At 40.5% G+C, this 23,624-nt stretch overlaps 2 protein-coding genes across 4 annotated transcripts in view; one reads left to right on the top strand and one right to left on the bottom strand.

Moving 5' to 3' along the window:
• Window positions 1–23,624, bottom strand: part of LOC117020384 (TBC1 domain family member 22B-like) — a 138,335-nt gene that overhangs the window by 58,218 nt on the left and 56,493 nt on the right. The window lies entirely within an intron of this gene.
• LOC117020385 (heterogeneous nuclear ribonucleoprotein C-like) lies at window positions 12,177–13,088 on the top strand. The gene has a single exon (XM_033102839.1). It carries the CDS (start codon window positions 12,186–12,188, stop codon window positions 13,086–13,088), a length of 903 nt encoding a protein of 300 aa, XP_032958730.1. The 5' UTR covers window positions 12,177–12,185.

The following is a 23,624-nucleotide window of genomic DNA, read 5'->3' as shown; positions in this document are numbered from 1 at the left end:
TTTACAGTCTATATGTTCTTAAAATGTAGATATATGACTATTTAAAAATGGGATGAAATGATGAATGCATGTGCACAAATACATACATTCTTTTTTGAATTAATTATTGTAGTTGTATTGGTATAGTTAAACGAGAATAGTGAATAATCATGTGAAATTCTAATTCTGTAAACTTCTCTGTCCTTGGAAGCTAGAAGCATCATGTAAATAAAGATATATATATGCATCTGGAGCAGAATATATAAGACAAATCTAGAACATCTTGTCAGATCACATAACAAGGAAAACTATCAAAGACTGCTACTGTATCAAAAGGTATCTAAAGTCAATGTGGAGAAGCCATGCTGAAGGTTTAGGAAAAAATAACATATATTAATATCTTTCTTGCACATATCTTTAGCTTGAGCTTAAGCAATCAAGTAAAGTGAAAAAATAAGGTAGGATGGCCAACCTACAGTGCCTGTCACAGTTAGTCAGCAAAGATATAAAGCACAAACCTGAATGAAGAGGAACTATTTACAAAAGTATTTTTCTTACTTTATAATAGAATTTAAACAACCAGATTTCTAATAAATCTCCATCTCTTCTTGTATGACCAAGAGTGATACAAATATATATATGTGTGTGTGTGTATATATATACACACACACATATATATATGTGTATATATATGTATACACACACACACATATTTTTATATATATATAAAAATATATATATATATATATAAATATATATATATATATAATCATCATTATTGTAGAAACACCAAACCATCAGCAAGGACCCCACCTGCAATTATTAAGAGGTATCACTTATGTTGAGAATACACCTCACATATTTAGGAACGACACCGAGCTAAAATCCAAATCAAAACAGAACAACCTGAGAAAATAACTCACTAATATCCAGTAACATGTCACAGACTGTAATTTGGTCAATACCTGTCATACTCTAGACACTGTAATAAACATTTAAAAATATATTACCTCTAATCCAGCAATCCTATAAATTGTATCTCTTTTACTGTCCATATGAGGGAGGAAATCAAGGGTCAAAGAGTTTAAATGACTTACCCAAAGCCGTATTTTCAAGAGTAGAAAAGTCAGATTTCAATTCATTGGACAGACTCTGGAGTTCATCTTTTTTTCTCACTATAAAACACAAAATATTTTCTGCTATAATATACGCCAAAATAGCTTTCATTTGAATAGAACCTTTTTGCTAAGTACTAATTAAGATAATCCAACTTATTTCCTGTTATTTTACTAACATAAATTGCTGACTTCTTCCTTCTATTAAAATAACAATATTTTGCCAATGTTTTGTAATAAATGGATTTTAATATGCTTAATATTCCCGTACAGCTATTAATTCAATTTTGAACCAGTTATGAATCTAAATTGCAAGCTACATAGAACCATATCTCTGATTTTAGAATAAATGCTTCTAAAAGTGGATTTGCTTAGTTCACGTAATGGCCAGGATAACTAGAAAATTATGTTTGAAGACAAACAGATGGGAAAAACACCAAATTTTCACTGTGATTACTCATCAGGACATAATCGCCACAACTGATATGATGCTAAATACTGCAACTGACTTGGCCAATTCTACATTTCTGGACACCAGTGCTGCCACTGATAACCTAGGAAACTACTTCCTGGAGAGAATCCCTAGGTCACACACACCTGCACACTAGATTCCCACTTTAATTCTGGGGTGAATGCATTTCGTTGGCACAGTTTGGGTGATGTGCTTGTGTCTGCTGCAAGGGATGGTAAGAAAGTGACTTTCTATCATTTTCAACTCTCTAGTATCTGGCACACTGTGTTCTGGCATAACTCACACAGGGGAGAATGCCCAAAATGTCAGAGAAGGCTTAGATGTTGTGCCACCAAAAGAATGAACCACCACAGCCACATTTCCTCCATTTTAAGTAATAATTGAACTTCCTAATATTTCTACAGTTTTTTCTTTAATCAGTTTATTTTGTTCAACTATAACTAAATGGCTTTTAAAATTATTTGTTAGTTCCTTTCATGTATTTGTAGGGAGATATATTTTTAACTAGGTAAAGAAAACATACCTTCCTTTATTTTAATTAGTAAAATATTCTCTCCCCTTTCATTTGCTTTAATGCTGTAGGACCAGAGATTTGCTTAACTGCAAATCTCACAGACCCACTAGGGCTAAGAGAGAACAGTGCTGTTTCCCCTCAAAAATCTCACGAGCTTAATTCTGTGTGTGCTGAAGGGTAACCTTGTCTATTCATATCTCACAGAGCCATTTCAAGTAGAAGGAAGCATTGTGCTAATTAGATTCTTTTGTATTTACAAGGAATGGTAAGTGATGAGAGTAGTTGCTTTAGATATCTGCTCACTTACTCAACTTAATTAAAAAAATAAAACTACTTCATATCTACGAAGCACTTTTGATATAAAGAGATCAAACTGTTTTAAGGCTCTCATCTCATTAACTTATATAACACTCTTTAACTTAGGTAGGTAGTAATTATGACTTTATTAATTTTACTGTTGAAGAATATGAAATGTAGAATAGGTAAGTATAAAAGTGTGCCTTATCCCAATAAATATGACTTCAAGGGTAGGGGAAGAAAGAGAGGCAAGGTATCACTGGCACTAATTTTTATCTAATCAAAATAATTTTGAAGAATGACGTTCCTCACATTAACTAATAATCAAATCTCAAAATATATATTGAACTCATACAAGCTAATTTCTAATGGAGTAATGACAGCACATAGCTGATACACAACAATTCTTGGTTGGGTGTATAATTTAATAAACAGATAAATATTAAGATGAAAACTATTTCCTAGCATTAATGAAGATTGAAATCATGAGAAATGTAATTGCTAAGATTTCAAATCACCTTCTTCTTCCCAAATATAACAGCTAAAACTAGGTGTGTTTGTCCATTCTCTCTGTTATTCCAACTGAACAACAATTGAAGCTGAAGTACCAAACTGAACTGCGTGAATCGAGTAGGAAGTTAATCAATGTTTGAAACACCAACAAACACAGCAGCAATAAACTTTAATATTAAAAAAAAAAAGAAAATCACAGTGACCTAAGCTATTGTTTTTGTTGATCTTGTTGTTCTTGTTGTTAGGCAAATAAATGGAGAAATGACAACTTTTCATGGGTTAAAAGGATATGTTTTATCTCCAGGTTTCAATCTATTGCCATATAGACAGTGAGTTGCCACCAAATGATTTAGATAGTTCTTGGAGATGATCTGTGTTATTTCCTTCATCTATGTTACATAAAAAAGGGATCAAATATAGTGATGGAAAGAGAACTGACTCTGGGTGGTGAATACACAATGTGATATATAGGGGACGTGTTACAGAACTATATAGCTGAAACCTATGTAACTTTACTAACAATTGTCACCCCAATAAACTTTAATTACAAAACATCATTTACTTTTTATTTCTCTGTGCTATAGCAAGAATTTCTTCTTTTAGATGGGCACTACATAATAATAAAGGGATCAATCCAACAAAAGCAGATAACCCTAGTAAACATCTATGCACCCAACATAGGAGCACCTAAATATATAAAACAGCTATTGACTGACTTAAAGACAGAGATAAACAGTAATATTATCATAGTAGGGAACTTCAACATACCTCTGACAACAAGGGACATGGCTTCCAGACAGAAAATCAATATGGAAATAAAGGTCTTAAATGATACGTTGGACCATTTGGATTTAATCGATATTTTCAGAACATTTCACCCAAAAGTTGCAGAATACACATTCTTCTCAAGTGCACATGGAACATTTTCCAAGATAGACCACATGTTAGGCCACAAAACAAGTCTTGATAAATTTAAGAAAATTGAAATCAAACTAATTGTCTTCTCTGACCACAGTGCTATGAAATTAGAAATTGACTACAGGAAGAAAAACTGGAAGACACACAAATACGTGGAGGCTGAATAACATGTTACTAAATAATGAATGGGTCAACAATGAGATCAAGGAAGAAATCAAAAGATATCTCGAGACAAATGAAAACATGACGACCCAAAATCTATGGGATGCAGTAAAAGCAGTCCTAAGAGGGAAATTCATAGCAATGCAGGCCTACCTAAAGAAACAAGAAAAATCACAAATTAACAGTTTCTCCTTTCACTTAAGGGATCTGGAAAAATAACAGCAAAATAAGGCTAAAGGAAGTACAAAGAAGGAGATAATAAAGATCAGAGCAGAAATAAATGAAATAGAGACCAAAAAAACAATACAAAAGGTCAACGAATCCAAGAGGTGGTTTTTAGAGAAGATAAACAAAATTGACAAACCTTTAGCCAGACTCATCAGAAAAAAAAAAAGAGAGAGGAACCAAATTAATAAAATCAGAAATGAAAGAGGAGAAGTGACAACAGACACCACAGAAATACAAAAAGTTTTAAGAAGTTACTATGAGCAACTATATGCCAACAAATTTGACAATCTGGAAGAAATGTACAATTTTCTAGAGGCGTACAACCTTCCAAGGTGAACTCAAGAAGAAACAGAAAACCTGAATAGACTGATTACCACAAGGGAAATTGAATCAGTAATCAACAATCTCCCAACAAACAAAAGCCCTGGACCAGATGGCTTTACAGGTGAATTTTACAAAACGTTCAAAAAAGAATTATCACCTATTCTCCTCAAGCTCTTCCAAAAAATCCAGAAGGAGGGAAGACTCCCAAACACTTTTTATGAAGCCACTATCAGCCTGATCCCAAAATCAGACAAAGACACCACAAAAAAGAAAAATACAGGCCGATATCTCTAATGAACATAGATGCAAAAATCCTCAACAAAATATTAGCGAACAGAATTCAGCAATACATTAAAAAGATCATACACCATGATCAAGTGGGATTCATCCCTGGTATGCAAGGGTGGTTCAACATCTGCAAACCAATGAATGTGATACACCACATTAACAAAATGAAAAATAAAAATCACATGATCATATCAATAGATGCAGAAAAAGCATTTGATAAAATCCAACAGCCACTTATGATAAAAACCTTTAAGAAAGTGGCAATAGAGGGATCATATCTCAACATAATAAAGGCCATATATGACAAACCCACAGCTAACATCATACTCAATGGGGAAAAGCTAAAACCATTCCCCCTAAGATCAGGAACAAGGCAAGGTTGCCCACTATCTCCGCTTCTATTCAACATAGTGCTGGAAGTTCTAGCCACAGCAATCAGACAAGAAAAAGAAATAAAAGGCATCCAAATTGGTAAGGAGGAAGTAAAATTATCATTATATGCAGATGATATGATACTATATATAGAGAACCCTAAAGACTCCGCCAAGAAGCTATTAGAGCTGATAGATGAATTTAGTAAAGTAGCAGGATACAAAACTAATATTCAGAAATCAGTTGCATTTGTATATACCAATAATAAAACATCAGAAGGAGAAATTTTAAAAAAATCCCATTTAAAATTGCTTCAAAGACTATAAAATACCTGGGAATAAATTTAACCAAAGAAGTAAAAGATCTGTACTCAGAAAATTATAAGACACTGAAGAAAGGAATGAAAGAAGATACAAATAGATGGAAACACATATCATGTTCATGGATAGGAAGAATTGATATACTTAAAATGTCCATACTGCCTAAGGCAATATACGTATTCAACGCACTTCCTATCAAACTACCAACGACGTTTTTCACAGAAATAGAACACATAATCCTAAAATTTATATGGGACCATAAAAGACCCCGTATAGCCTCAGCAACCTTGAGAAATAAGAACAAAGTGGGAGGTATAACAATACCTGACTTCATATTATACTACAAGGCTACAGTAATCAAAACAGCATGGTACTGGCATAAAAACAGACACATAGATCAATGGAACAGAATAGAGAGTCCAGAAATAAATCCACGCCTATATGGCCATTTAATCTACAATGGAAGCAAGAATGTACGATGGGGTAAAGACAGTCTATTCAATAAATGGTGCTGGGAAACCTGGACAGACACATGCAAAAAAATGAAGCTGGACCACCTCCTTACACCATATACAAAAATAAATTCAAAATGGCTTAAAGACTTAAATGTAAGATCTGAAACCATAAAATACCTGGAAGAAAATATAGGAAGAAACTTCCCAGACATTACCCGGAGTAAGATTTTTACTGATATATCCCCTCGCGCGAGGGAACTAAGAGAAAAAATAAAAATGTGGGATTATATCAAACTAAAAAGTTTTTTCACAGCAAAGGAAACCATCAATAAAACAAAAAGGGATCCTACTGAATGGGAAAAGATATTTGCCAATGATATATCTGACAAGGGATTAATATCACAAATCTATGAAAAACTCACTCAACTCAACTCCAAAAAAACAAACGACTCAATTAAAAAATGGGCAGAGGACTTGAAGAGACATTTTTCTAAAAACGACATACAGATGGCAGACATATGAGAAATGCTCAACCTCACTAACCATCAGAGAAATGCAAATAAAAACCACAATGAGATACCACCTCACCCCAGTCAAAATGGCTATCATCAATAAATCAACAAACAACAAGTGCTGGCGCAGATGTGGAGAAAAGGGAATGCTTGTGCACTGTTGGTGGGATTGCAGATTGGTGCAGCCACTATGGAAAACAGTATGGAGGTATCTCAAAAATCTGAAAATGGAACTACCCTATGATCCAGTAATTCCACTCCTAGGTATCTATCCGCAGAAATCCAAAACTCCAATTCAAAAATCTTTATGCACTCCTATGTTTATTGCAGCACTATACACAATAGCTAAGACATGGAAACAACCGAAATGCCCATCGATAGATGACTGGATTAAGAAACTGTAGTACATTTATACACTGGAGTATTACACAGCCATAAAGAAGAAAGAAATCTTACCATTTGCAACAACGTGGATGGACCTAGAGAACATTATGTTAAGTGAAATAAGTCAGACAGAGAAAGATAAGTACCATATGATCTCACTTATATGCGGAATCTAAAGAAAAGAATAAGTGAATGAATGAATCAGAAACAGTTTTGGAGACAAAGAGGAAAAACTGAGGGTTGCTAGATGGGCGGGGGGGGGGGGGGGGGGAAAGGGGAAGGTGAGAGGATTAGAAAACAATCAGTAACCACAAAATGGCCACGGGGTTTGAAAATTAATCTGGGGAACGTAATTTGGTGGTCACCAGAGGATAAGGGGGTTGGGGGGTGGGAGATGAGGGTAAGGGGGATCAAATATGTGGTGATGGAAGGAGAACTGACTCTGGATGGTGAACACATAATGTAATTTATAGATGATGTGATACAGAATTGCACACCTGAAATCTATGTAATTTTACTAACAATTGTCATCCCAATAAATTAAAAAAATAATTAAAAAAACATAAAAATAATACATTATCACAACTAAAAATTTAGCAATAATCAACAAACATTATTAAATATTCCATCACTGTTCAAATTTCCCTGATTTTATAATATTTTTACAGTTGATTTGTTCAATTCAGGATAAAAACAAAGTTCACCCTTTCTGTCACTGATACGTTCATTAGATGTATTTATTCTATAGGTCTACCTGTCTGTAAAGAAAAATAAAATACACTATTTGTTGAAGAAACTGGGCATTTTGTTTTGTATAATTTCCCATATTGTAGATTTTGCAAATTGCACTTCTGAGTTGCCTGTTTTCTATATTTTATATTTCCTGTACACTTTTAAATAGGTCAAATTCAGGTTCAATTAAAAAAAAAAGACTTCATATTTATAGTTGGTCCCATATATACATCATAGAGTATCACATGAAATGTGATTCTTGCTAACTCTCACTCAGTAATGTTAGCATTAGTCAGTGATCTGGGTCTTGCCAGCCCCTTATTTTCAAAACAAAATTTCCAACAGTCTTTCACATAAAGATATTGGCAGCCATTAAAGATCATTGTCTCAATTTACTATTCCTTTAGGGGTTACAAACTGGTGATAATCTTAATTTGATTAGTCCTTCTGTATTTATTTTCTGAAAATCTTCTCTAGAAAACAATATTTCTCGTCAACAATTAGGTTGTTATAATTTGTAGATCCAGTAAGAAAGCTGAATAAATGATTGATGCTTTCTTTCCCTTTGGTTAGCAGTTGTCAGAATATTCAATTGGTTTGCAAGCAAATCCAAATGTGTATAGAGTTTCACACAATTTTTTCATTTGTTATTTTCAAGAACACATAAGATTTTAATATATTTTTTACCTTTCATTCTATAGTAGTTTATTCTTTTTGATGTTTAAATTAGCCCATATTTTGCTAGTGACAGCCCCTTCGCTACCACTCATGTGTCCTTCTAATACAACCCCATAGTCTTTGCTCTTTGCCTTTATTCAACAAAATAGTCCAAGCTCATCTTGCATGTTTCCTATCCCAGATGTAAAATGATATATTTCTGCTGTCAGCTTCCCTTTAGTGGAAAATGGCATTTACAGTATACAATCTGAGCACTGAGGGGTGCTCATTGTTATTGGATAGTTACTTTTTCTAGGCCTATTTAGAGAAAATACTTGTAAGCTTACAAGTATTAACAACTCAAATTTAAGATTACAGTGCTTTTACTAAGTTCTTTCATTATGTTTCTCTTACATCTACATTTGTGGGTCCCAATAACTTTAACAGAAATACTCTCTTATTTTACCCACATACAATTTATATTTATATTTCAAATATTTTGTATCATATTATTCTTAAAAACTACATTTTTATATATTTTGTATATAAATATTATACATAATATGTAAAGTTTCAAAACAGTGATTCTAATATTGCTACTATTATTTAGAACAGCTTAATGTACATATGCATTTTTAACATTAAGATGTATTCTACTGTGCATATTGAATATACTGCTGTATTTTAAATGCATTTGAAATAATTCACTTCTATAAAATTAAACCACAATACATAGTTCCAATATTCGGGTGAATTCTGACTGGTTCTGTTGTTTTTTCTTTTGACAATGGGTAATTTTTTCATGTGTTTTGGTGTATGTCATAATTTTTTCCTCTCCAAGCTGTATCAAATCTCTGCTTTATATCAGTGCAAACTTTTTTGGTAAAAGACGGCTTTCTGCGCTTCCCACACCTCCTGCTGGCCTTTTTCCCCCCGTAGCTTATGATCTAAACATGTGGTCAGATGTTAGTCATAGGGCTACCTTCAGCTGCAATTGTGTCCGAGAAGTGTAGTGTTTATTCTAAGCAGCTGAAAAACAGGATTTTATTATTAAGAAAGAAGGGGGAAATGAGTATTGCAGTGGTCAGGTACCTCTCCCTAAAAAAAAAAAAAAAAAAAGAAGAAAGAAAAAAACTTCGTTGGGCACCTATGAACATAATACAAAATAACTGTACTTCATTTTAATTTTTATATAATCTTTCAAGTAGTTGTTACTTAATTATTCAACAACCCTGTGGAGCAAAAAGACAGTCCTCTCCGGCCAGTTTTGTTTGGGACACACTTTACAAACCTCAGGCTGAAACATTCTATGAGCTGCCTAAGATAAAACTATTTTTAAAGACAGAATTACATAATCTTTCGCTAGATACATGTAAGGAGATACATATAAGGAGAACTAAATTGGGTTTCATAATAGCTGAGATTTTTCTGATTTTTCCTTGTAATAGTTCTATGACCTTCGGCCTCCCCGAGCCTCAATACTTGCACCTAGAAATAAGCATTATCGTTCTTGAAACTTTGAATTGCAAATAACAAAACACAAGTGCTGTGACAAGTAGGGAATGGTGAAGAATAATATGCAATAAGATGGTAAGATGCATCCGTCTGTGATAAGTTATTAAAATAAGTAATATATGTGAAATACTGTACACCCATTGCCTAGAGTGTTGTTGATAATTGATAAATATTTGTTTAAAAAATCAAAAGTGTGAATACTTGTAATAGGTATGGTATTTTGTTTTTATTAATGCACTTTTCTGTTTGCATTTTCATCTACATGAACTACTTTGCCTCGGGTATCCACTTGCCCCAGGGTTTTGGGTAGATACTATTAAATTAAACAGGAGGCAATTAGACTGAGGTGGCTCTAATGCCTTGTTAGTCTATATAAATGGAAACCTCAGCTAGAGTCAATTCCTATAAATGCCTCAAGATTTAGTAATAAAAACTTGAGACCAACCAATCACAAAGAGCCAACTAGTCTACCCAATAAGGCTTAAGCTATCGCCAAATAATTTCCTTGCTTGGTTTCCATCTGCTTTACAAAAGCCTTTCCCTTATCTCCTACTGGTGGAGGGCTCCTAACCATTTTTGGTTTGATACTGCCCAATTTAAATCAGTGTTTGTCCAAATAACCCATTCAAAATTTCAATATACCTTAGTTTCTCTTTTAACAGTGTGGAAATTTAGTTTGTTAAGATACACTGGAAAGAAAATAAAAGGAAACTTAAAATTTAGCTTCTAAATTAAAAATAGTAAGTTGAAAAAAAAATGACAGGATTTCTCAGGAAGAATTCTGTAAATTTCTTTATTTCCCATTTTACATATTGAGATTGAGCGTAGCCCACTAATCCACAGAGTTTCTCCCATAGAATAGTTAGGATATTACTTCCTCTGAGGACTGTCAGCCAATGAAGCTTATTATGCTAAGACGGAAAGGCCCTTGTTTAGAGAACGTAAGAAACTTGAAACTCTCACCTTCCAGCTGAGAGGGAATGTGGGGAAATATGTCCAGATATATGTCCAGATCTTCTCAGACCAAGGTCCCAGATGACAAACTATGCTAATTAAATCTAGAGTAGTGGTTCTCAAAGTATGGCCGCTCTGCCAATATTTTATTATTCACAGCTTGGAAGAAAATAGACAGAATATTCTACGTTTGTAATGAAGTGGAACACAAATAACTGAAGTCTCTTGGAGGAGTGTCAAAGGTGGTTACTTCTATAGGGAAAAGTGGCCTATAGCTGAGGGCTACAAGATGGGACGCCTGTACCGGGACTGGGTACCACAATCAGGTTTTAGGGATTAAGCAAAGCAGGCAGAAATCACACGGGTCTTGTAATGCATTGAATAGCATCCTCCAAAAATCCATGTCCATTCAGAACCTCAAAATGTGGCCTTATTTGGAAATCGGGTGTATGTAGATATAAATACTTAAGATAGAGTAATAGAGTTAGGATGGGCCCTAACTTCAATGGCTGGTATCTTTATAAGACAGCCAAGTGAAGAGACATTAAGAGAATTAGGTTATGTACAGGTAAAAAGTACTCTCAAAAGACTGACAGACCTAGATTTTCAAGATAGAGAGGAATGACATCTCATCAGAAGCAGTCATGTTCTACAAAATTAAAAACAGAAACTAAATATCAAATATTATGTATAAACAGTGTTAACATATAAGAACATAGAATCATTGAATGACCAGAGAGAGTAAAAGGAACAACATCCTACGTGTTTTGGAGCCATTTTACCATTCCTAGTACAAAATAAAATCCAGTTATTTTTGAAGTATTATATAAAATATGGCTGAATAATTTTATCTGCAATGGCTTTCCTTTCTAAAGACCAGCACATTAAATTATGAAACCTGAAAGATACAGACATGTACCTCATGGACTTAATTTCTTTTCAAGCTTTACAGCCTTCTTCATACCTTAAATGAATATTTTTTCTGAAAAACGTTTATTGCTTTACTTAATAAAAATCCTTATACTGTTTTCCCTTTCCTCATTCCACCCTCTGTTCCCAAGCAATAATTCTACAAGACCCAAATCAAATTAAACACTCTGTTGTTCCTGATGACGTTCACTACATGTGATTTCTTTCTTCTGAATTCCTACATCTTTCGGTTATGTGCCTTTACCACCAGTATATAGAGCTTATTAATAATGATAGTTTTCATTATATATATATCTTTGTTTTTAAAAACAAACTGTCGATTTTTGGGGTTTTTTTTTTTGTTTTTTTTTTTGTGTGTGTGAAGAGACGAAGGTTGAGTGATTGCGACCGCGTTGCCGACCTCGAGGAGCAGTCGGCTTCTTCACGCACAACTGGGGAGTAGGAGATTCAGAATCGAATCTCTTATCCTTTCCCCTTCAGTGATATTTTTTTGACCTTCTGCTACATATTTTTGGCTTTGTGAGGAACCTTATCATCAAAGACAATGGCCAGGAATGTTACCCACAAGACAGATCCTCGCTCCATGAACTCCCGTGTATTCATTGGAAATCTCAATACTCTTGTGGTGAAGAAATCTGATGTGGAGGCAATCTTCTCAAAATATGGCAAAATTGTGGGTTGCTCTGTTCATAAGGGCTTTGCCTTTGTTCAGTATGTTAATGAGAGAAATGCCCGGGCTGCTGTGGCAGGAGAGGATGGCAGAATGATTGCTGGCCAGGTTTTAGATATTAATCTGGCTGCAGAGCCAAAAGTGAACCGAGGAAGAGCAGGTGTGAAACGATCTGCAGCGGAGATGTACGACTCCTCTTGTGCCTTGGACTATAACTTTCAACGGGATTCTTCTGACAGGATGTACAGTTCCCCAGCACGTGTTCCTCCTCCTCCTCCTATTGCTCGGGCTGCAGGGCCCTCCAAACGCCAGCGTGTCTCAGGAAACACCTCACAGAGGTGTAAAAGTGGCTTCAATTCTCAGAGTGGACAGCGAGGATCTTCTTCCAAGTCTGGAAAGTTGAAAGGAGATGACCTTCAGACCATTAAGAAGGAATTGACCCAGATAAAACAAAAAGTGGATTCTCTACTGGAAAGCCTGGAAAAAATTGAAAAGGAACAGAGCAAACAAGGAGTAGAGATGGACAATGACAAGTCAGAAGAGGAGCAGAGCAGCAGCTCCCCGAAGAAAGATGAGCCTAATGTGAAGATGGAGGCTGAGGGGGGTGCAGATGACTCTGCTGAGGAGGGGGACCTACTGCATGATGATGACAATGAAGATCGGGGGGATGAGCAGCTGGCGTTGATCAACGATGATGAAAAAGAGGCTGAGGAAGGAGAGGATGGCAGAGACAGCGCCGATGGCAAAGCTGACTCTTACGCACATAGTGGGGTTTAGAAATCTTGGCCCATTATTTCTTTACCTAGGCGCTTGTCCAAGATCAAAGTTTTCACCAGATCCTCTCCCCTAGTATCTTCAGCACGTGCTCACTGTGACCCCATCCTTGCCCTTCCCACGTTCATTCATTCAGACTGCCCTGCGCCTCCTCCCATTCTCACTTCCTTTGACGCTCCCAGCAGTTATGTTAAGTCTTACCCTGTAATTTTTGCTTTTGATTTTGATACCTCTTTATGACTTAACAATAAAAAGGATGTATGGTTTTTATCAACTGTCTCCAAAATAATCTGTTGTTATGCAGGGAGCACAGTTCTTTCCATTCATACATGAGTTCAGTAGTTAGTTGCTTCCCTACCTGCAGTCTCATTAGTTGAGTCGCACCTGAGAGCAGCTGTGAGTTAGAGGTATGTGTGTTCCACCCCACATGAGCGTGCTGTGTGGGGCTGCTCAACGCAAATGTAACAATGTATTTTTGTGAACGAGAGTTGGCATGTCAAATGCATCCTCTAGGAAAATAATTAGTGTAATAGTCTTAAGACTTGTTTTCTAAAGTTGATACTGTGGGTTATTTTTGTGAACAGCCAGATGTTTGGGACCTTTTTTCTCAAAATAAACACGTCCTTATTAAACCAGGAATTTGAAGGGAAAAAAAACTGTTTTTTTAATTAAAAAAAATACTGTCTAGGCAGGAACCTGGTTTATATGTCTTTGTTCCCCTTCTCTTCACCTCATAATACCTAGATCAATTCATTTACTTGTGTGAATGGGCTCCTGATTGTGTAAAACTGCCAGAACTTGCTCAGGGAGGTTTACTCAATTTCACATACCATAGCCGTTAAGAACCTGAGTAGATAAACCTGTCAAACCAAAACTAAACATAAACGCAGAGTAGACTTTGATTATTGAGGCTGACAAATAGACAATAGGAAAGAGGAAACATGTTGGCAAAGTCCAAATACGTTGGAATTTTTTTTTAATTTTTATCTATTTCCAAACAGAATTATCCTCAGATTTGTAGCAAGAGTGAATATAAGAATAATTAAGAATTAGTGTAACTAGATGCTGAAATTTAAGAAACTTTGCCAAAGATAATCATGTCTTATGTTTTTCCATCACATTAAATGCTGTACTTCTGGCCTTCGTTTCTGATTAAATACTGCAAGCTCTAGGTCTGCCGTGCCCTCCCTGAGTATACTAACTTTCAGCTGCTATTCTTACGTTTTCAGCGGATCAGTAACTGCCCTACAAAGACCCTTTACTAACCCTTCCGACACCTGTGAGAGAGGCCTCTGAAGTTTCTTTTTCATCCTTACTCCTGAGTAAGGCTATTTCAGTGTAGCGACTTGCGAATATGAGTAAGAATTTTTCATAATACTTTCAGAACCAATCACCAGCCAAGGAATGAATTATCTGTGATACCCCGCCCTTATAGAGTGTGTTTTCATGAGAGGGGGACATGATGCATATGTATGTGGTCACGCAGGGTCTCTGCTCCTGCTCCCCGCACAAGAACGCAGGTGATGGCGAGGCCAAAAAGGAACCCCAACAGAGCCATGGGTAGGGGACTCATACCACTATAGTCTCGCTGGCGGCTGGGTTGGAGACACAGGAAGCAGGAGCCACACGATCCACACCGCCATCAGCTTTTCTGCCAACCAATCTCTCCTGCTAACTGCAATCCGCGTCTGTCTGTAATCCATGCTTGCTAGTTTAGCCATGGCAGTTATGTTAGTGGCTAATGGCTAACCAGTAACAGTGACGGCCAACTAGTCACAGCTGATGGCCATCTACTACCCGAGTGTTGTGCGAGAGACCCTGCTCGCTGTACCATTTGTCGTGCGAGGAGGCCTGCGGGGCCTCTGGTCCTGCTCCCCACATAAGAACACAGGATATGGTGAAGCCAAAAAAGAAGACCACGGAGCCATAGGTAGGGGAGTCAGACCACTATAGTCTCGCAGGCGGCTGGAGTCACACGACCTGCAACATGCTGTCCACTTCTCTGCCTGCCAACCGACCGACCCCCACAACCAGCACAGCCATGGCAGTTATATCAGTGGCTAATTGGCTAACTGGTTACAGCTGACGGCCAACTAGCCACAGCTGATGGCCATCTACTACCCGAGCCAGCACCCCTCCATGTGAGGCCGAGAGCCTGGAAACTGCTCCCTGGGACTCTGTCCCCACACACCACCCATACAGGGTCTCGCCTCACAATCTACGCGACAAGCGTCTTCTGCGAGGGTTCCTGTGCTATATTAGCCTACTGGCACCTACGACAGAAAGAAACAGTAGTGTTAGGAATCAACAATGGCAAATCCTTTCCATCTGGGAAGACACGTGCTAGTTTTTTGTCCTGGGAAAGGAGGGTCACTGCCAGTGGCACCTTTCCCGGTTTGTGGTACCAGACCTTTATGGCAGTGCTTGGGGTCCCTTGCGTAGTTTCAACATGTAGCAGAACAGGTGACCCTATAATAGGCCATAGTGAGAGCACATAGGTTCCCCCGCAAAATCATCCCGGTGTCAGGACCTCCTTATACTACAGTCACTTGCGGTGGCCACTCAGCCACCACCCCTGGCATCACTTGCAAATCATGAGTCAAACTGGCCCCCCATGGGGCTATTAGGCCCAACCACCGACAGTGGAGGCTTTTGACCTGCTAGGACCAAGTCCATTGCTGTCATTCCCCTGCTTCAAGCATGTGGGTGCTGAGAGCAAAATGTTTCCATTTCTGCCATAGCCTGGCTTTAACAGAGTCTCACTGGTGGTAACTTGTAATTGAATGGGAGGGGCCGTTCAAAGCAGCAGAGCTTCTACTGGTGTAGGCCCTCCCTTCCGTGGTCTTTCATTCAGGATTCTCAAGACGTCCCACAGACGCGAGGCCCAGTCACGCATCATGGGAAGGTGTTTTGACACCCGGAGGCCTTGCTTCGAAAGGCCATTGTAGTAATCAATCATGCCAGCTGCTTGTGGGTTACATGGGGTATGAAACAACCACTGTACATCCAAACTGGCAGCCCAGCGCTGCACTTCTTGCCCCATAAAATGGGTACCCCTGTCACTTTCAATGACTTGGAGGTGCCCATAGAGGGCGCACAGCCATGTAAGAGTGACCACTGTATACCGCTGATCCGCAGCCAGACCCGGCCAAGCAAACATCAACCCCGTAGCAGTGTCCACTGCTGTGAAGGCATACATCGCATTGCGGGCCTTAGGCAGGGGTCCAATGTAATCCACTTGCCAGCGAGTGAGGGGCACCCTCCCTCGCGTAATCTGCTGTGTTTCCCAGGGGAGCCTCCGCCTTTGGGGCCTGTCCTGGGCACAGACGGCACAATCATAGCAGGCATCTGCTATCTCCTGCCATTTCAAAGGCAGACCCCAGCGTCTGCTCACCTGCCACATGGTTCGGCTTCCAGCGTGCTGCAATTTCCTATGCAGCCAATGGGCCACATCTGTGGCAGGAGCACGTTCTAAGCATCAGACCCATGCTAGGGCATCTGCTTCATCATTACCTGGGGACACTACAGGGGAGTGACCTATGACATGCTTTAGGGTCACCTCCTTTCTCTGCCCTAGGTCCCAGAGGCCCTGCCACATGGCTTGACCCCACAGTGGATGGTGTCTTACCAACCAGTTTTGGTGTTTCCATGTAGGGAGCCACAACATTAGGCCCCGGAACACCTCCCAGCTGTCAGTACAAGTAACTAGTGGCCCGGGCTCGTGGCTGATTACCATCCACACAGCCCGTAGCTCAGCCCGCTGGCTACTCTGGCCCATCCTAGTATCAAACCAAATGGTGTCTGTTTGGGGCTGCACACCAATAACCGTCCAAATGGCTGCAGCTCCTCAGCTAGAACCATTGGTAAACCAGGCATCCTCAAGTACTTGAGACTGTCCTTCTTTGTAGGGCAAGGGCTCCAAGTCCTCCCCTCTAGGCAGAGCGCTTGGCTCAGCCTGGGCTACAAGCTCCACAGGCCCCAGAACCTGTTGTAACTCTGTGCTCAACGGGCTTGAACTAAGGGTGCTACGTTGCTCCAAGTAGGCAACCCACTTGGCGAGGGTGGTGGTCTGTACCACTCCTGTTTTGGGTCCCTAGGTCCATGTACGGACCAACCCCTGAACAGGATATGTTGTTCGAACCAACACCCATGCCATTCCTGTGATGGCTTCTGTGGCCACTAGGGCTGCATACACAGCAGTCAGCAGTTTCTCTATTAGAGAGTAGCGGACCTCTGCTCCTTTCCACAATTGGGACCAAAATCCCACTGGCAACCAGAGATGCTCCTGCCGTTGCCAGAGGCCCCAACAGTACCCCTCTTGGGTTACGTGAACATCAAGTTCAAATGGGCGGCCAGGGTCCACTACTTACAGAGCCTGTGCCTGCTTCACTGCCCGTTTTGTGACAACGAAGCTTTGCTCTATAGCCTCTGTCCAATCCCATGAGGCCCCCTTTTTTATCATGTTGTACAAGGGCCTTGCCATTTGTGCTAAATGGGGTACAAACACCCGCCAATATCCTAGCAGACCCAAATACGTCTGCAGTTCGGCGACCTTGATCGGCCGGGGAAAGGCTTATATTTTGTCAATAATTGCCTCAGGTAAGACCTTTGTCTTACCGGACCACACAGCACCTAAAAACTTGATGGATAAGCCAGGGCATTAGACCTTTTCCTCGTTCACCGCCCAGCCACGTGACTTCAGGTGGCAGAGAAGAGTGGGAGCTGCTTGCTCTAAAGCTGAAAGAGAATCAGATGCTAATAAAATATCAACATGAAATGTTGATGAAACAAGGCCACAGAGGACGGGTGATCCCACTGTGCCAAATCCTGGGCCACGAGCCCATGGCAGATAGTGGGGCTGTGCGAGTATCCTTGTCTGAAGGACAAGTCCACTGCCCACTGCCGCCTGTCCCAAGTAAAAGCAAACTGCTCTTGACACTCGGGTGCAATGTCAATGGAGAAAAAAGCATTGGCCAAGTCCACTACATAGTGATACATTCCCAGGCGGACAGTCAGACAATCCATCAAATCGTGAATTGAAGGTACTGCTGCATGCAAACGTGGCGTCACCTTATTTAACTCCCTATAGTCCACAGTCATTTGCCAGGTCCCATCTGCTTCTTGACAGGCCATACTGGGGAGTTAAAGGGACTGTGTGTTGGCGTCAAAATATGTGCCTTCTCCAATTGCAATATTGTACAACCAATCTTCTCCTGTCCTCCTGGCAGATGGTACTGTCACACTGTAACCACACGCCGGGGCTGTGGCAACACTTGAGGAGGGTGGTGAGCATGCCCACGAGTCACCGCTTTTACCACCTGGATCCGGAGACAGAACTCTCCCACCGACGTCTATAAGCTGAGGCCATGTGGGACGTCCACCCACAGAATATACTCCAGAACGGGGGAGACATAAACCTTGTAGGTACAAGGTGGAAGCCTTCCTATACCCAGTGGTAAGGAAACAGCTTTCACAGTCACAGTCTTTGCCCCGTAGCCATCAATGCAGATTGCTGGTCCGGGGAACAGTTCTGGGTTCCCATAAACAAGACTGCAGTCTGTGCCAGTGTCCACTAGGGCCAAAATCCTCTGCACATTAGAAGGCGACGAATGTATGGACAGTTCCACGGGGGCCCTCTGGTCCCTGCTGGTCCCCTCTGACAGGGCACCTTGGCCCCACCCCTAATCAAGCTGAAAGGAGTCTGCCTCAAGCGGCCTCATGAAGCCCTGGAGGGACATGGGTCCCTCTTTCCCAGACTTCTCCTTTAGGCTTCTCCGGAATTGCTGTTTCGGATGCAACTGTTTCCAAAGTTCCAACAAGAGTGCATTGGGTTGTCGGTCTATTTTTTCCCGATCGACCTCTGCTGCCCCGAGATCATGCCACATCTGTGCGCGTGTTACTCTCTGAGGCCCGCGACCTCGCACCTTGACTTTTGATTTGGGCTTCCAGGTCTCGACTGCTCGGACCTCCTGTCTTAACTTCCTTTGCCTCCAGCTTTCGACATCCCCTAGGGTGGCCATGGCAATTGTAACTTCATGGAGCCGCCGCCCCACATAGGCGTAAGAATGGCAACCAAGGATCCAAAAGCACTCACAAGTACAGTATCCAAAACCAGATCTCTCATGCTGGCTGTAAAAAGCTCGTCATCTGGCCTCCGCATATTAGGGTTGAAAATAGCCTATCTCATACCCATTTCACGGATGATTTGAGTAAGTTCCGTATATGACTGCCATTGACTCACAGTGTCTGGCAGCTCACCAGCCTGTCCCCATACTGTGCGTACCGCAGCAGTGAGCCACTCCATTAGAGAATGGTTGCCCTTGTCTTGGGCCAACCTATGGCAGTTCTGTAACCTTTGTCACAGGAACGGATGCACCGTCACGAAGGCTAGCTTTTCCATCTCACCTGGGGAGCGGAGAATGTTGTCTGCCCCCTCATCCCATAAACGTACTAGCCAAGCCGAGACTGGTTCTCCAGGGCTCTGTCTGTACTGCCTCCCCAGCTCCTGCAACTCAGTGGGACTGTAAGGGGTGTAGGCTGTGAACTCAGTCACAGCTGGGTTGCCTGCAGCAATGCCTCCAGGGCCCAAAGGTTGTTCATGGTTTACCCTTTGCTTCAAGATTGGCTGGGGTTGGGGTTTGGGAGCTACATTGTCTCCACTCGCTTCCTCAGCCTCTGCCTCTGAGTCTCCACTGTGGGGCACCTCTTCTAACAGGTGGACCTGAGCTTCCAGCGCCTCTAACCAGGACACCTGGTCCAGCACCTGAGCCATTTTACTATGCGCATTTTCCGTGTTGAGACTCAAGGCCGTGAGGAACATCCAGCCCACGCGGCCGGCTGTAGCCTTCGCCTCCTCTGGCAACCGCTCAGCCAGAGCCTGCAGGGCCCTCTCCACACTGGCTGGAGAGCCATCCATGTCCTCCCACCCCTCCACGGGGATCCAACTCCTGAGAACGGTGGCCACTGGGCACCACACACTGTGTGGGGGCCACCTGTCTTCCTGCCCAGAGTCAGACTCCATTCCTACTGGCCAGAATCCTGCTCGCCGTGCCAGGTGTCTGAGTGGGTGGAGACCTCGGTGTATAATGTCCACAATCCTCGGAGCCTACAGCAGAAGCAGATGAACAAAAGGAGGACAACGCCTTCCATGGCCAAGAGGGTGGTGTGCCATCTGGAGGTTTGAGTCTCCCAGGCGGACTGCGCCTCCCGCTCCTGGCGCCGGCAGGCCTCCCGAAGCTGAGCTCTCACAGGCACAAACCACTCCACCATCCTTCGGTAAGTTTTGGCCGGCACCATACCCTGCTCGCTGCACCATTTGTCATGCGGGGCGGCCTGTGGGGTCTCTGGTCCCGCTCCCCAGATAAGAATGCAGGATATGGCTAGGCCAAAAAGGAACACCCATGGAGCCATAGGTAGGGGAGTCAGACCACTATAGTCTCACTGGTGGCCCTTTACTCTCACTGGAGGCTGGAGTCACACGACCTGCAACATGCTGTCCACTTCTCTGCCTGCCAACCGACTGACCCCCACAACCAGCACAGCCACGGCAGTTATATCAGTGGCTAATTGGCTAACTGGTTACAGCTGACGGCCAACTAGCCACAGCTGACGGCCATCTACTACCCAAGCCAGCACCCCTCCATGTGAGGCCGAGAGCCTGGAAACTGCTCCCTGGGACTCTGTTTATCATAAATTACCCAGACTATGTTTATCATAAATAAAACATGATTCAGGGCCAAATGTTTTAAAATTTGAACTGTGTTTTCCCAAGATGAATTAGACTTTGTGTACTTTAGTATCTTTCTAGTTTTACGTCCCTTTCATGTGGCTGATATAGGTTACTCGTGGCTTCATTTCATAACTTCAATATAAGATATTATAATGCCAAGAAAAATCAGTTTAAAAGACCACCTTATTTTTATCAAACAGTTTTTGAGCACATCTTGTAATATTTCATTCTACTGACTCCAAAAACTGTGGAAGACGCTGATTGTGTTTCTTAAGGGAAAAAAAAACAAAATCTATCTAAACAATACATTTTGGTTTTTTAATGAGAAAAGCCAGAAGGATGTATATCAAACCCAGAATAAAAAAAAATTTTTTTTTTTAAACAGGTAATGTTAATCTGAAAAACTTTTTCCAGGTTCTACAGCCCTTAATGAAGTAACCGACTAGGAATTCTCTGCATACATACAATCAAATAAACCTGTGGTCTCAGGAGAATTCCCTGTGATAGAAATGGCTTTGGAAAAATTGCAAGGCTGTCTACCTTTCCTCTTCCCCATTCTGTCCGAAACTCTATGGCATTACGCCATATCTGCATCAAAAGGTAAAAGGAAATACTGTTATATATAAACATTACATATGTTTCTAAAGTACGCTCTGTGAGCTATTACGTAAGGTAATGATAAAGGATAGTATTAGCTAAATATCGTGTATAACTTAGAAGCCAAGACAGTGACCAGACAATACTTCATCTATCTAATCAGGAGCCCAGAGCACATAAAAGATAAATGGGAATAACCCCAAAACACTGAGGAAAGTGAGACTCCTACATTGGGGGAGGACCCAACAGCTAGAATGAATAAACTAGGTAACTTTTTATCAAATCATATATCAGGTTTATTCCAATTTGAGAAAAATACCTTCAGCAAACAAAGAGAATACCAATTTCTACCTAAAATCCTGCAGGGGGAACCACTCTCTGACCAACTGCTCATGAAAGTTTGACTCTCAGACTTCCTCTATCAAGAGCAAAGAGCTCCTGTCCTTAGGGCCAAAAATGTGAATCAAGATAATATGTCCTTCTCTCCCCCCATATCCATTTTATTTTACAACATAGAGGTTATGTACGGTAGGGAGGAGTAGTTTAAACATTCCTTTAAGAACACTGCCTTCGTTTCCTCTTATTTTCTATACAGAGTAATCTTTGGGGTAAAACCATTAGTCACACAGGAAATCAGAAATACACTAATTGAGGTTGCTGAAATGGAAGCCAGGCATGGCAATCATAAATAAAATGAAAACTATTCTGTTTTCACACTCAGGCTCACAGAGAATGTATGTTGCTTCACAGAGCATACTGACTCCATAATTTCCTTAAAGAGCGCTATCAAATCTTTGCAGATTTAAAGTACCATTTCCTGGCCTTTCACAGCACACCAGGTAACTGTTGAATTAATCACCACAGACTTTTTTGTTAAAGAAACATCACTGCAGCCAACAGCTAGCTTTTACAAAAGCCATATCCTCTATTTCAATTAAACATGAAACGTTTAAACATGATACGTGGTCATAAAGCAAGTTTATCCCAGCCTACTGCAAAGGACAAACAATGTAAGAAAAGAAGAAAAGGAAACATTCCACTCCCGTTTGCAGTAAATCTAGATGAAGGGACTCGAAACATCTTGGGACTTAATGATGACAATTGAGAAGACTCATCATCTCTAATTTTCCTCTGGTTATCAAGTAAAACAACAAAACCATAAATGGCCTGATATGGTAAGAATAAACTGTTTCTAGCTCCTCTGGTTTGCCGGCTGGTGTCTTTGATGGTAGAGAACCATCTCACTAGCATATGCTTTATTCAGTCTTATTTCTAAATAAAAGAACTTTAACACATTGAAAAGTGTTCCATTGATTTATCAAGTGGCCGTTAGGAGGAGGAGGCTTGAATGACTGGGCAGCTTATGGAAGCAACCAGAGCAACGCCAGCTTATATAAAATCGAAACCTAAGGACAACCAATCACAACAGACAGCTCGGATCTAATGCTGTAGCCAATCAATAATGTCCTTGCTTTGCATCCACCTGTCTCCAGAAACGTCTCTCCCAGAGACCCTATTGGTGAAACATTCTTAGCCACTTCCCTGGTTGGTGTTGCCCAGTTGCAATTGAGTATTGAGTTTTGCTCAAATAAACTCTTAAAATTAATATGCCTCAATTTATCTTTTAACAAAAGTAAACAAGGGTTGTAAAGAAAAATATACTGATTTCTGGTTTTAGTCATGTGTGCGTGTTTTAAGAATTTTACCATGAACATCGATTACTGAATAACATTGTAATACATCAGTGCTTCCATGGGACTGTGATATCGGCAAAGCTTGCTTGCCTTGGCACTTTCCTAACTCATACAACTTACCCTAATGGTCCGCTGGGGCTTCAGCTGCTTCTCCTTAGTGCCTCTTGTGATGTGCAAGTTGATGCTTCTGCTCTTCCTTTCTTTGTAGCTGGGTTCTTGAGGGCCAAATACCTTGTCGCTAGGTAGGTTTGTTTCTAGGTATTGCTTCTCAAAACTACATTCTAATTTGTATCTTCGGTTTGTAAAATCGCTACCCAAATTTCTGATTATAATCTAAGGAAGCAGGTAGAAACAAAGTAAACAGATGTTGCATAATTGTTAATTATACAAAATATATCCATCTGCCATCTATGTTTGAGGGGACAGAGTCCCAGAGAGCAGTTTCTAGGCTCTCGGCCTCACGTGGATGGGTCCTGGCTCGGGTAGTGAATGACCATCCACTGTGATTGGATGGCCATC

The sequence above is a fragment of the Rhinolophus ferrumequinum genome, chromosome 3, assembly GCF_004115265.2.
Source record: "Rhinolophus ferrumequinum isolate MPI-CBG mRhiFer1 chromosome 3, mRhiFer1_v1.p, whole genome shotgun sequence".
NCBI classification, from domain to species: Eukaryota; Metazoa; Chordata; class Mammalia; order Chiroptera; family Rhinolophidae; genus Rhinolophus; species Rhinolophus ferrumequinum.
Note: the sequence above shows the minus strand (reverse complement) of the source record. Positions and strands in the feature narration are given on the sequence as shown.

What these genes read in the sequence shown, in the direction of transcription:
- LOC117020385 (XM_033102839.1), top strand. Translation starts at nt 12,186, where the DNA reads ATGGCCAGGAATGTTACCCACAAGACAGATCCTCGCTCCATGAACTCC.